This window comes from Coptis chinensis, chromosome 2, assembly GCF_015680905.1.
Source record: "Coptis chinensis isolate HL-2020 chromosome 2, ASM1568090v1, whole genome shotgun sequence".
In the NCBI taxonomy this organism is placed as follows: domain Eukaryota; kingdom Viridiplantae; phylum Streptophyta; class Magnoliopsida; order Ranunculales; family Ranunculaceae; genus Coptis; species Coptis chinensis.
Window position 1 is genome coordinate 6,811,338 of NC_141457.1, and position 13,369 is coordinate 6,824,706.

The 13,369-nt window shown below is 43.6% G+C and overlaps 2 protein-coding genes across 2 annotated transcripts; both read left to right on the top strand.

Annotated features, from left to right (window-relative positions):
* The first annotated feature begins 3,374 nt into the window (after positions 1-3,374).
* Positions 3,375-4,034, top strand: LOC147514609 (uncharacterized). Its single transcript, XM_086592629.1, has one exon. It carries the CDS (start codon positions 3,375-3,377, stop codon positions 4,032-4,034), a length of 660 nt encoding a protein of 219 aa, XP_086448755.1.
* A 1,536-nt stretch (positions 4,035-5,570) lies between these two features.
* Positions 5,571-6,275, top strand: LOC147514610 (uncharacterized). The gene has a single exon (XM_086592630.1). The coding sequence runs from the start codon at positions 5,571-5,573 to the stop codon at positions 6,273-6,275; it is 705 nt and encodes a 234-aa protein (XP_086448756.1).
* Positions 6,276-13,369: the final 7,094 nt, after the last annotated feature.

The following is a 13,369-nucleotide window of genomic DNA, read 5'->3' on the forward strand; positions in this document are numbered from 1 at the left end:
CTAAACCACAAAGTGAATAGGCTATCTCAATTTGATTCCTTAGTTTCCAAGTACTTATGCACCATAATCGATGCTCATTAACGTATTTCGGTTTATTTTCAATAAAAATATATTCTGATTCGAAAATTTGTGTGAGACATTTTGTAAAGCCTTTTCATCACACAAAATATTTAATAGATCCCGGGCGTATGCCCGGGTCCAAAATCTAGTCTATATACTAAAATAGAGACCTCTGAAAGAGATTTTTCACTCTCCTAAGTGACACTCTAATATGAAAGATAGTCTTTTAGCCTACAATCCCACATACATGGAACCTCTTTGGAGAGTTTGAGTGTATTTATAATTTTTATATTTAGAGAGTTTGAGTGTATTTCCAATTCTTATATATTTGATCAAATAAAAAATTTGCTAAGAAATAGGTGATTTGTAGAAGGTAATTTTCTATTACGAATCAAACACTTTTAGTGTTCCAATTTTTATATATTTAATAAAATAAAAAAAATTGCTAAAAAATAGGTGATTTGTATAAGCTAATTTCCTATTACAAATCATATTTTCAAGTGGGAGTAGTGTATTCTTTGAGGATATGGAAACAATCAATCTGTTTTAGTGATTTGATAGATATTTTAGTGATTTTTACACATTAGTACGTAAGCCGAGTGGTGATGATTTACCACTAAATCACCATAAATATAAGAAAACTATTATACCAGTTATATTGAGTTTAAGATAATTTCATTTGAAAATTTCGGATTAATATCCTAAACCACAAAGTGAAGAGGCTATCTCAATTTGATCCCTTAGTTTTCAAGTACTTATGCATCATAATCGCTGCTTATTAACGTATTTCGATTTATTTTCAATAAAAATATATTCTGATTTGAAAATTTGCCTCTAAATCACCATAAATCTAAGAAAACTATTATACAAGCTAGATCGAGTTTAAAATAATTTCATTTGAAAATTTTGGATTAATATCCTAAACCACAAAGTGAAGAGGCTATCTCAATTTGACCCCTTAGTTTCTAAGTACTTATGCACCATAATTGCTGCTCATTAACGTATTTCGGTTTATTTTCAATAAAAATATATTCTGATTCGAAAATTTGCCGCTAAATTACCATAAATCTAAGAAAACTATTATATAAGCTAGATCGAGTTTAAGATAATTCTATTTGAAAATTACGGATTAATATCCTAAACCACAAAGTGAAGAGGCTATCTCAATTTGATCCCTTAGTTTTCAAGTACTTATGCAGTTATGCACCATAATCGCTGCTCATTAACGTATTTCGGTTTATTTTCAATAAAAATATATTATGATTTGAAAATTTGTGTGAGAGATTTTGTAAAGCCTTTTTAGCACACAAAATATTTAATAGATCCCGGGCATACGCCCGGTCCAAAATCTAGTTATATATATAATAACAATCCCTTTAGCTGCGCTATGAGGGTGCCACGTTAGCAAATTTTAAGTACCATCTTTACTCACGAGGAATCAGGAGAAACCCCGCGATTGAAACTCCGAAAAGTGATCAAACCTAAACCTAAAAACCCCCGTGATTTAAACTTAAACACTTAGACCCAAAAGAAAAAACAATTCGTCGCATAAAAAAAACCTTTCTTCCCCGTCCATCACTTCTATAAAAAAAAAGGGGGTTTCAATGATCGGTTCTTCCCAGCATATATGTAGTGGTAGGATCTAAGAGGTGACAGATCAACGGTGAAAGTGAACCTGGGGTAACATATACTGCGAAGGTGCGGAGCACATGATCGATCCGTGAACCCTAAGTTAGTGTACGACACCCTACACGTGGAGATAGGCGTACCGCGAGATCAAGGGACAGATGGAGGGCTGGGGAAAAAGATAGGGAGAGGTATAAAAAGAAAGAAGGAGAAAGAAAAAAAAGGAGGAGGCATTGTGAAAGGGGGCTAGACCTAGATAGAGAGCGAAGGAGAGAGAGAGAGAAAGGAGGAGTGAAACATTAGAGTGTGAGATATAACATTTGGCACCGTCTGTGGGGACTGACAAGAACAAAAGCAGCATGAAAAGAGCTACAGTAGGAAAGAGAGGAGTAGGCCGACTGCGAAAGGTGGTGGCGTAGGAGATGGAGGCGGAAGTGGTAAGCAGCGAAAGGGGAGATCAGCGAGAGGAAACAGACGCGGGAACGGCCTCGGAGGAGACACGACTAATGCAGGAAGAAATCGCGAGATTGAGAGAGGAGAATGATGCACTAAGGAAAGAAAGAGAAATGGCGGAGGAGGAGGGGAGAGCGGAAGCAAGTGAGGAGTCTGACAATGAAGAAGAGGGTCCGGGTCTCGTAGAAAATCCAGTAGCGGGCCTTACAATGGAGCAAGTACAGGAAATGATAAACAACGACCAGGAGGCGAATCTTCTACAGGCGAAAACCCAAACGGGCGCGGCCAGTCAGGTGGTGGCTGGGCTAAACCGCAACAATCTGGCGGATGCGATATGGGCTTCGGAGGTGCCGAAACGGTTCAATCAGCCAAGGTTAATTTGAAAGATACGATGGTACAGGAGACCTAACAAATCACATTCATCATTTTAGGCAACAGATGCCACTCTGGCAAGAGTCGCGGTATGATGGGTTGTGATGCATGATGTTTCCGGCCAGCTTGAAAGGGGGAGCTTTGGATTGGTATTATCGGTTGCCTTCGAAGAGTATAACCAATTTCCAAGAGTTGGAGCAGGCGTTTATAGATCATTTTATACATCAAAAGAGGCGGGTTGTGGACATCGCGGCCTTGTTCAATGTTAGATAAAGGTCTGCGGAATCTGTCAAGGAGTATCTGTGCTGCTTCAAGGCCGAGACATTGAAGGTGGAGAATTTAGATGAAAGGACGGCAGTGATAGCGATCGAAAGAGGCCTGCGGTCGGGAACAGGGGTCCATCAGTCCGTCGCAAAGAATGAGATTGCGACCTTGCATGAGTTATATCTGCTGGTAGAGAAGTACATTAGATACGAAGACACAATGCAGAGGATTCTAAGAGGTCAACGAAGGCAGTGTCATCTGTGGAGAAAGAAGGGGATCGCAGAAAGATGGAGTCGGCGGACAGAGGCAATGGAAGGTATCGCAGACAGCCATCGCGTCCGGAAAGGAGTAGAGAGATAGCGCGAAGGGAACAGAGGGAAAGGAAGCCATACCGCGAGCTTGAACATACGCCTTTAAACAGGCCGTTAAGTGAGATATTACCGTTGATCAAGAACGTGTAGGGGTATGAGGGACCGCGAAGCGTCCCTGTCGAGATGCTGAACAAGCCGTACTGTGTGTACCACCAGGTGCGCAATCATGAAACTAATGATTGTTATGCGTTGAAATGGTTGGTCTAGAGGTTGATAAAGAAGGGAATGATGAGAGAATTTATAGCGGAGGCCCCAAATGAGGAGCAGGTGCCAGCTCCAGGGAGAATATTGGGAACCATTAATGCTATTTTTAGTAGAGAACTTTTGAGTCACAACGCCTACAGAGACAAGGTAAGAAGGACAACAAGTATTCAGCAGATCAATGAGGCGACCAGAGGACCGCGATATAGTTCAGGGACAATGGACGGGGAAGACAGGATTGTATTTTCTAGTGTGGACCTCCGAGCCGGTTATATGCCTCATGAAGATGCGTTGGTCATCACTGTGGCGATGGGCAATTACATGGTCAAAAGGGTACTGATTGATTGTGGCAGTGCGGTGGACTTCCTGTTTAGGGGAGCTTGGGATGAAATGAGGATCGACCCGGGGCAACTCAGGCTGCCGTGGTCCAATTTGTATGGGTTTAATGGGAGTGTCACGGAGCCTATGGGAGAGCTTTTGTTACTAGTGACAACAGGGCCTATAACTATTTTCTCTCGATTTATGGTGGTCAATTCCAACTCCCAATACAACGCGATCCTAGGAAGGAGGTGGATCCATAAAATGAAAGCGGTGCCTTCGACCTATTACCAAGTTATTCGATTCCCCACCTCAATGGGAATGTATGAAGTCCGCGGAGATCAGGTGGCATCTAAGAATATTCATTAGGATACCATTAAAAGGATGGTCTGTGGACCTGGAGGAGAATCATTGAACCCCAGGAAGAGGCAATCATAGCAATTACAGTGCGGGGCTGTGGAGGGGGAGGCAGAGGTAATAATGGGACCGAAGACTTTAGATGAGATCGAGGTAGTGAATCTGGGGGCGGGCGAAGAAGAGAAATTTACATTCATAGGGTCTAACTTGATGGAGGAGTGGAAGAGTAAGTTGGTACAGTGTTTGTTAGAGAATAGGGATGTGTTTGCATGGGGGATAGAGGATATCACAGGGCTGGACCCTAATTTCGCATGTCACCGACTGCATATGAGGGAGGATGCAAAACTAGTAAGACAGAAGATGAGGAGTGTGAGGCCTAAGTATGCGGAAGAGATCCGGGAGGAGGTTGCTAGGCTGAAAGGAGCGGGAATCATCATGGAGGTAGAATTCACGGACTTGCTGTCCAATGTAGTCGCGGTTCCAAAGAAAAATGGCAAGGTTCGAATGTGTGTTGATTTTACGGATGTAAACTTGGAGTGCCCCAAGGACAGCTATCCTATGCCGTTAGTAGATGAGTTGGTGGACAGGATCGCGGGGTTCAAAATGTTTTCATTTATGGATGCATCTATGGGATACAATCAGGTTGCAATGTATGGACCAGACCAGGAAAAGACGTCTTTCGTGGTGGAGGGGGGTACATACTGCTATACGAGAATGTCATTTGGGTTAAAAAATGCAGGAGCCACCTTCTAACGGTTGGGGGAGAAAATGTTCGAGAACAAAATTCGAAAGAGAATCGAGATATACATAGACAATATGATGGAGAAGAGCATGTCAGAGGAAGAGCACTTGGAAGGGCTGCGGGAGACATTCAGGATACTACGAGTGCACAATTTGAAACTCAATCCAGAGAAATGCACGTTCGGAGTCATCACGGGGAAATTCCTCGGGTACATTGTGACGCAGCGGGGGATAGAGGCTAATCCCAAACAGATAAGGTCCTTGGTGGAAATGCCATCACCTCAGACGGTGAAAGAGGTGCAGCGATTGGTAGGTAGAGTCGCGGCCCTAAATAGATTAATTTCAAAATCATCTGATAAGTGTAGGCCGCTGTATAGGTTACTGAGAAGCACCACAGATTTTGCATGGATAGCAGAGTGCGAGAAAACGTTTCAGGAGTTAAAAAGATATCTCGGAGAAGCGCCTCTGTTGTCGCGGTCCGAACTAGGAGAGAAATTGTATTTGTATATGGGGGTTATGGAGTATGCAATCAGCTCGGTCCTCATCCGTGTTGTGGATAAAATGGAAAAGTCGATGTATTTCCAGAGTAAAACTTTATTAGATGTGGAGACTAGGTACAACCGAGTGGAGAAGTATGTTCTGGCATTAATATTCTCAGCCCTGAAGCTGAAACCATATTTTGAAGCTCATGCAGTGATCGTGGTGACAAATTTACCCCTCAAACAAGCTTTGAAAGCTTAAAAGTCCGGAAGAATGCTGAAATGGGCCGTGATGCTGAGTTCATATGAAATCCAATATCAAATCAGGATGGCAGAGAAAGCTCAGGTGGTGGCAGAGTTCTTGGCAGAGTTTCGTGCAGAAGATCCTACTTGGGGGGAAGAGATGGTCCTGGAACCTGAACGAGAAGAGGAACAGGACCACTTAAACTCGTGGGATGAGAGGAATGGTTGGAGGGTGTTTGCGGATGGATTGGTGACAGATGCAGGCAGCGGAATAGGTGTGGTGCTGGTTACGCCGAAAAACAATAGGCTGGAACAAACAATGAAGCTGGGATTCGCAGCATCAAATAATGAGGCGGAATATGAGGCGGTGATTACGAGCTTGAGGATGGCTGAGGATGTGGGCGTAAAGGAACTTACCGTATACTCAGACTCGAATCTGGTGGTGTGTCAAGCGAATGGCGGATTTGCAGCGAGATGTCCTCGAATGGCGAAATATTTGGAAGTCTTACATAGGGTGGCTGCGAAGTTCACACGGATCAGATTTGTACATTTGAGACACGGAGAGAACCGTCATGCAGATGCTCTGGCCTATGTAGCCGCAACCATGCCAGGATTGGAGGAGAGGATTATCAAAGTAAGGAGGTTGGACAGACCAAGTATCGAGGAACCTACGGAGATACTGAATATCGCGGAAGAAGATGGAGGATGGATGGAGCCTATCAAGCAATTCTTGTCTGGGCATGAGGTGAGTGAGAAGAAAGAGAAGAAAAGACTGGAACAGGCTTCATAGAGGTATACACTGATGGGAAGGGAATTGTACAGGAAGAATTTCAACGGGCCTTTACTGAAATGTCTGGGGCCGAGGCTGGCGCAAGAGGTGCTATCGGAGTTGCACGGGGGAGATTGTGGGAGCCATTCAGCGGGCAGGTCAATGACCCATCGACTATTAACGCAATGATACTTTTGGCCTCACATGAAGAGAGATGCTGTGGAGTTTGCCAAAAAATATGAGAAATGTTAGACGTTTTCTCAGTTGATATTTGCCCCAGCTGAGCTGCTGCACAATGTGTCTAGTCCTTGGCCGTTCGTGATGTGAGCTCTCGATATAGTAGGACCGCTGCCCATGGCCAGTGGTAAAAGGAGATCCATGTTGGCTGCTACCGATTATTTTACAAAATGGATTGAGGCCGTGCCACTGCAGCAGGTAAAAGAGGTGCAAGTGGTTAAATTCCTATGGGAGAACATAATATGCCGGTTTGGGCTGCCCTATGCTATTATCGCGGACAACGGAACCCAGTTCACAGGCTCTAAGGTGAAGGAGTTTTTACAAGCCTATCATGTGAAACAGGGATTCTCAGCCCCATGCAACCCCGAGGGCAATGGACAGGCTGAATCCTCCAATAAAACCATACTTAGCAATCTCAAGAGGAAGTTGGAGGATAAAAAAGGGGCGTGGGCCGACGAATTGAACCATGTGTTGTGGGCTTATCGAACTACACCAAGGACAACCACTAGGGAGACTCATTTTTCGTTGGTATATGGCATAGAGGCAGTGATACCATCAAAAATGGTGGCAGCTACCACCCGAACCAGAGCTGTCGAAGATGGGTCAAACTGGGGCATTCTGTCCAGGGATATGAATTTGGCCGAAGAAAGAAGGGACACAGTGCGCATAAGGCTGGAAGAGTATCACCGCCGCCTCCAAAGGCAGTACAACAAAAGGGTTAAGCTACAGAGATTCAAAGTGGGAGACCTGGTGCTTCGCAGAGTGACCCCCAGCGCCAAGAAAGCGAGTGAGGGGAAACTGGGTTCAAATTGGGAGGGACCCTATGCTGTGGTCGTCGTTGGAAGGGCAGGCACATACAAGTTACAAACCATGGAAGGAAAATTGGTAGAGAGACCTTGGAATGTGAGATTGTTGAAAAAGTTTCACTATTGAATGTAATATGAAGCTGTTATCAACTACATGAACTATTTTTAAATATATAAAACCATAGCACTTTTGAGTGGACAATGTTGCTTTGAGTTTTGATTTCGCTTCAGAGTGGAGGCAGCGAGAGGGATGAGCCCTTCGCGGACGTAAGGTCCAAAGTGAACTAAGGGCAAGCTGAGTTGCCTGTTCGCGAAAGAGATTCCCAAATCTCTATCAAGGACAAGATGAGTTGTCCCTCCTCGGACATGAGGTCTACAACAAACTGGGGGCAAAGTAGGTTGCCCTTTTCGCGGACATGACGTCCGAGTTGAGCAGGAGTACGGGGAACAAGGGGAGTTGCTTCCCCAAAAGAGGACAATAATATGACCTAGGCAGGAAAGGGCTTGAAAGCCCACAAAACATATCCAGGAGGGATACATGTGAGAGTTTGTCAAGGAAGAAAGACGAATCATTGATTGAGAGTAAAAAATTGGACACTCCTTAAACTTAGGAAAATACACCATTGTTGATAGAGGATATACAGTAGCAAAATGAAGCAAAATTACAAGAGTTGCAACAGTTAAGCATCTTTGGCAATTACTGCATTCGTGGCGTCACTGATAGCCGCATCCACAGCTGCATCAATAACCTCAGCCACGATGACAGGCAGAGTGCCAGACTCCAGAGCATCGGTAGGGTGGTCGGGGACCTCGGGGACCAGTGTAACTACGAACTCCTCAATAGGGGCAGGCTGTTCAGGAAGGAGTTGACCTTCTTTGATAAGGCGGTCATGCTCTTCCTTGATCTTTTTGGCCACCCACTTGTCTGCCAGGGATTTAAAGCGCTCTTGAAGTTTATCTATGTCCGACTCATGTTGTGTTAGAAGAGCCACGGTGGCATCCTTGTCTTCTCGGAGAGGGTGGCCGTGGCGGTGTGTTCTTTGAAGGAGTCTCTCACCGGGTTACTTAGGCGATCATTGGCCGCGGTCTATGTAGGCCTGATGAAGCCTCAGCCCCCCTGAGTTCATCCTGAGCCTTGACCTTATCCAGAGCTGCAGCCTCCAGGTCTTGTTTGAGTTGAGCGCAGGTCTCCTTTAGTGCCTCTAGGCGAAGGACTTCAGCCTCTAGGGATTCTACCTTGGACTGGGCGCCGAACAGTCCGCGAATCATGTAAGAGATATCCAGGCTCACCTAAGAAAGAGAGAGAAGTTAACACAACCTAGATGGAAGATAAAAACTGAGAGGAAGATAGAATGGGAGTGCACCTTCTCCCAGCCAGTGTAGAAAGAGGTCCGATGTTGGTCAAATGAGCCCTCTTCCGCGTATGCCATGTCCTTAGGAAGGTGGGACCCATAGAATAGGGAGGAGGCGACCGCCGAATTCTCCAAGGCCGAGTCATTGATATTGATGGTATGGCTGCGGACCTTGTAATGCCCGTATTTAAAATACATATTTATCTATTTATTAATTAATTAATTTAATTATTTATTTAAAATTTGCTGGATTTGGATTTGGGATATGTGGGCCTGATTTCTGGGCCCGAGTCTGTGTTGGGCTTGGTTTTCAAACCCAAGTATATATTCATATTTTTCTAGAGAATAGGGTTTAAAAGATAAAAATAAAATAAAAAAAATGGAGGCAGAGATAAAAGCTTGTTGGCTAGAGCGTTGGAGCGTGACGATTCAGACTAGGAGAGATTCGTTGAGCTGTTAATTAAGGTGAGTAGCTATTTTTGCTATTCCACCGAATCTATTGTTTTCCGTGTATTGGTATATACTGTCTAAGGTTTCTACCTATTGATACTGCTCATTATCCTGTTTTATTCGACGTCGTGCCTGTCATATTATTAAACTTTGTTGAATATCGGAATCTTTAATTGAACTGTCGAAGAAGCTTGATTGGGCCCGTTAATGGTGGTGGAAGCCCAGGAGACAGAAATCGTCCTGCCTAGTTTTTTTTTTACTTTTTGTTGTGGTTTTAAATTCCTCTTGGTGTATTGGTTGTGGAGTGTTGGTTTGATGTTTGGTTTGGGGTGATTGAGTGTTGGAGAGGAGTGGGGCTGTTCAAGCTCTGCTGATGCTCTGTAAAAGTGTTAATGGCGGCTGGAGAAAACCGCCAGTAAATATTTAGTTGAACTATTTTTGTTGTTGTGTTTTTGAATGGATTGTTGGTTGTTGAGGTTTGAGTGATTGTTGGATTGGGTGGGGGCTGTCAAAGGTGGTAGAAGCCATTAATGGCGGACGGTCCAGATCTACTTTGGAGGAAGGGGTTTGATTTAACTAATTAGAGATTTTGGTTTTATTAAAGTTATAGGGTTTTTGATTTGGGTCAAAACCGATATGATGAAGAGGAGAGTTGGTGGCGAAGGCGGTGCGGTGGTGGTGGGAATTTCTTTGGAAGGCGGTGAAGAAGACGACCTGGTGGTCTTTCTTGGGCTTCGGCTTAGATGGTTGCTGGGACGAAATCTAATTTTGGTTGTTGGGCCAGTTTCATTTCTATTTGTTTTGTTTTGGGCCAGTTTCTTTGGTTTAGGTTGGGCCCGATTCAGGTTAAGTTGTTTGGGCCAAAAACTAATTAGTTTTCTTGGGCCGGTTTCTAAGTTTTGTTGTGGGCTTAAGTAATTTTTGTGAACCTGTGGGCCGGAACTAAGTTGTGTTTATTTGGGCCAATTTCATTAGTTGTTTGGGCCAGTTCTATTGTTATGTTGGGCCAGTCCATATAAATTAAAATAGATCCAATGGGGTCTTTAAATATTTAGACTTTTAAGATTTGGTTTCGGGCTTTGATTGTGGACTTTTGACTATATAATTGTGCTACGTTTTATGTTGTAAATTGTATGGACAAATCAAATGTTAAAATAGTGCAGAAGCCTGCATAATTGGTTAGTCATTATCTAAGAAAGATTTGACGTTGAGGTTGTGTATTTTTGACACGTGACGAGATTGAAATCTTAGGAGACATAATATTCCTAAAACGCTATAAAAATGTTAGGCAGTACGTTTGGAGAAATTGTGACATTAAGTGGTGTGTGGAAATTGCTGTTATGTTAAATGATATCATATGTTAGGATATCTATTAAATGCAATATCTTTGAGAAATGGATATAAACGCGCCATTATTATATATGTGAGATGCTACTATGAGGTAGTATAGTATGTGTGGATATTTTCCCATGGGATTGTTGCTTAGTGCAATAATATATTGGCACGTGAAAGAATGAAAGTTGTTATGAGATGTATTAAGATAATTCTAAATATATTTGGTTTAGTGCAATAATGTATTTGACATGCACGGGATATAGTGAAATGATTATTCTGATATATAAAGGTATGACACTTGAATAAATTACGTAATGAAAGTCCTAGAACCTAGCTACCACAACTCATGTGATTTGGCCCTAGCGAGGGGCGTATGTGATACGATTCGCCCTTCTGGCGTTTCAGTGAATCTGAATGGCCCTTCTGGCGTAGCCGAATAGTGGGTTGATTATTCCGTTCGCAAAATTAGAACGAGACGTGCAATATTTTATGCCGAAAAGTGGCAGTACTCACATAATGGCTTTCATGTGAGGGTTACCTGGTGTGCGTCATCCCGCTCAGGGTAGTTACGCACGGAGTGGTTCATTATGTGAGGGGAGGCATGTGGATGTATATGTTCGGCGTTGGGAAGCGATTGTGATAGCCAGGGAAACTAGGTAAGACATAGATAGGACGTGATTTTAGGGACACGCAAAGAAAGCCTTAAATAATATAATTATGGTAATATGTTGGTTAATGATATATCTTTAGACAGATGATTTGTATATGGTTTTGCATAAGGGTGGGTCAAACTAATTACTTGTGCAGAGACGACCCACTCTGTAATTGAGCATGAAATGCGGTAAGTATAGAATATGCTTGGCTGGTTATTAGTTTAGTTAGAACCTAAGGCATCTCGTGGAGGAACTAAATGCCTTTGTATTATTGTCGGAAAGCTAAGGCGCCTCAGTGGAGGAACTACCTGCCTTAATTATGGTACTTAAGGATGTTGTATTATTCGTTGGATGTTAAAGTGCCTCGGTGGAGGAACTAATTGCCTTATTTAGTGTGTAAATATATGTATAGATATATATTGTATTTTAGGGCTATTCACACCAGCATTTTTATAATGCTGACCCGATTTGCATGTTTGCTTATCGGGTGTGTTCATTAAATGAACATAGTTGATAAGTCTTGACAGGTTTAGTGTTGAAGAAGGTTGGTTGCTGCTTGTGGTTTGCGTTAGCGTTGCATTTCAAGATAGGTTTTGTTTTCCCTTGAGGTGATATAGATTTTCAGTTGAGACAATGTTATTTATATTTTCATTTGTAATTTTAAATAAAGAGTTATTGAAAAGATATTTATAACCTAATCTTATTTGTAAATTTTTGTAATGAAGAAGACTTTTGTTTAAGTTAAAATTTTTATTGGTTTTTAAATTTTCCGCATGTTTAAACTGTTTATAGGTTTTTGGGAGTTGAGAGTGCGTCACACCTCGAAGATCGAAGAGTCGGGAACAAATATTGTTTTTCCGAATTCTATCGAAATTCGGGGTGTGATAGACCTTGACTAGGGGGCGGAAGGCAGTTGAGGGATCTGCAGACTCCTTTCCTGACCGTTGTGTATGGCGAACAGGAACAGTGGAAGGGGAGCAGCGACCGTTGAGATTGGTTCATCGGAAGCCGAGGTTCGCGGACGCTTGAGAAGGGGTCCTGGAGGGGGAGCTGTGGGGGCAGTAGGAATGACTTCTGTCATCGCGTCATCGTCTGAGTCGCTGTCAAACAGTTTTCTCTTGGAGACATTCATATCTGAGCAAGGGGAGTTAGCGGTGGGGGAATGAGGGGAGTGGTATTGGTCCTCCCAAGTGACCAGAGACTGGTAGGACCGAGATGAGTGGCGAGCAGATGGGGAATGAGTAGTGAGGGGCGCAGGTCTGCGAGTATTGGTTGAGAGTGGGTGATGCTTTCTGGCAGGGGCCCTTTTGGCTGGAGGAGAAGCTTGGGGCTTGCGTTCCTTCGGAGGAGGGGGATGGTAAAAAGGGGTGCTGTAGGCTCCAATGGTTTGCAATTGAGGGTCGGACAACAGAGTAGTCCTGTGTGGGGAGGCAAAAAGAGTAGTCCTGTGTGGGGAGGCAAGCGGTGGAGCAAGCACCAGGAGCACAATCACCAACCAGTGAAGCGAAGGTATGGGGAGGAGCAGTGGAAGAGCAAAATGTGAGAGGAAGAGTCTGAATGAGAGAGAGAAGTTTGAGCGGGATTTTATAAGAAGAGGGGTAAAACCGTAATCCGGAGGTGCTAAAATTGAGGAGACACCCCCAAGGACCAGCCAAAAAGTGTCGCGTGGATGCACAAAGCTCGAAGAGGCATGACCTATTGCGCGTGTTGAGCACGCATGGTCCAATGGTACAGTAGGGGGGACGGACCGCGGCTGTCAAAGAGAGAGAGTGCGAGGACTCTCGACCCCCCAACCTCTGAGGATCATGGCCTCGAGAGGGGGCATCTGTAGTGGTAGGATCTAAGAGGTGATAGATCAACGGTGAAAGTGAACCTGGGGTAACATATACTGCGAAGGTGCGGAGCACAGGATCGATCCGTGAACCCTAAGTTACTATACGACACCCTACATATGGAGATAGGCGTATCGTGAGATCAAGGGACAGATGGAGGCCGGGCTGGGGAAAAAGAGAGGGAGAAGTATAAAAAGAAAGAAGGAGAAAGAAAAAAAGGAGGAGGCATTGTGAAAAAGGGGGCTAGACCTAGATAGAGAGAGAAGGAGAGAGAGAGAGAAAGGAGGAGTGAAACATTAGAGTGTGAGATATAACAATATATATTAGACAAAATCGAATTTAAATAATAAGCAAGAGACTCTCTTCAAATCAGATATATACAAGATATAAAACCCCCACAAAAAACCCCACAAATTCTCCCCTCTCTGGCGCTCCGACTATGCTATCTTC

What these genes read in the sequence shown, in the direction of transcription:
- LOC147514609 (XM_086592629.1), top strand. Translation starts at nt 3,375, where the DNA reads ATGAGAGAATTTATAGCGGAGGCCCCAAATGAGGAGCAGGTGCCAGCT.
- LOC147514610 (XM_086592630.1), top strand. Translation starts at nt 5,571, where the DNA reads ATGGCAGAGAAAGCTCAGGTGGTGGCAGAGTTCTTGGCAGAGTTTCGT.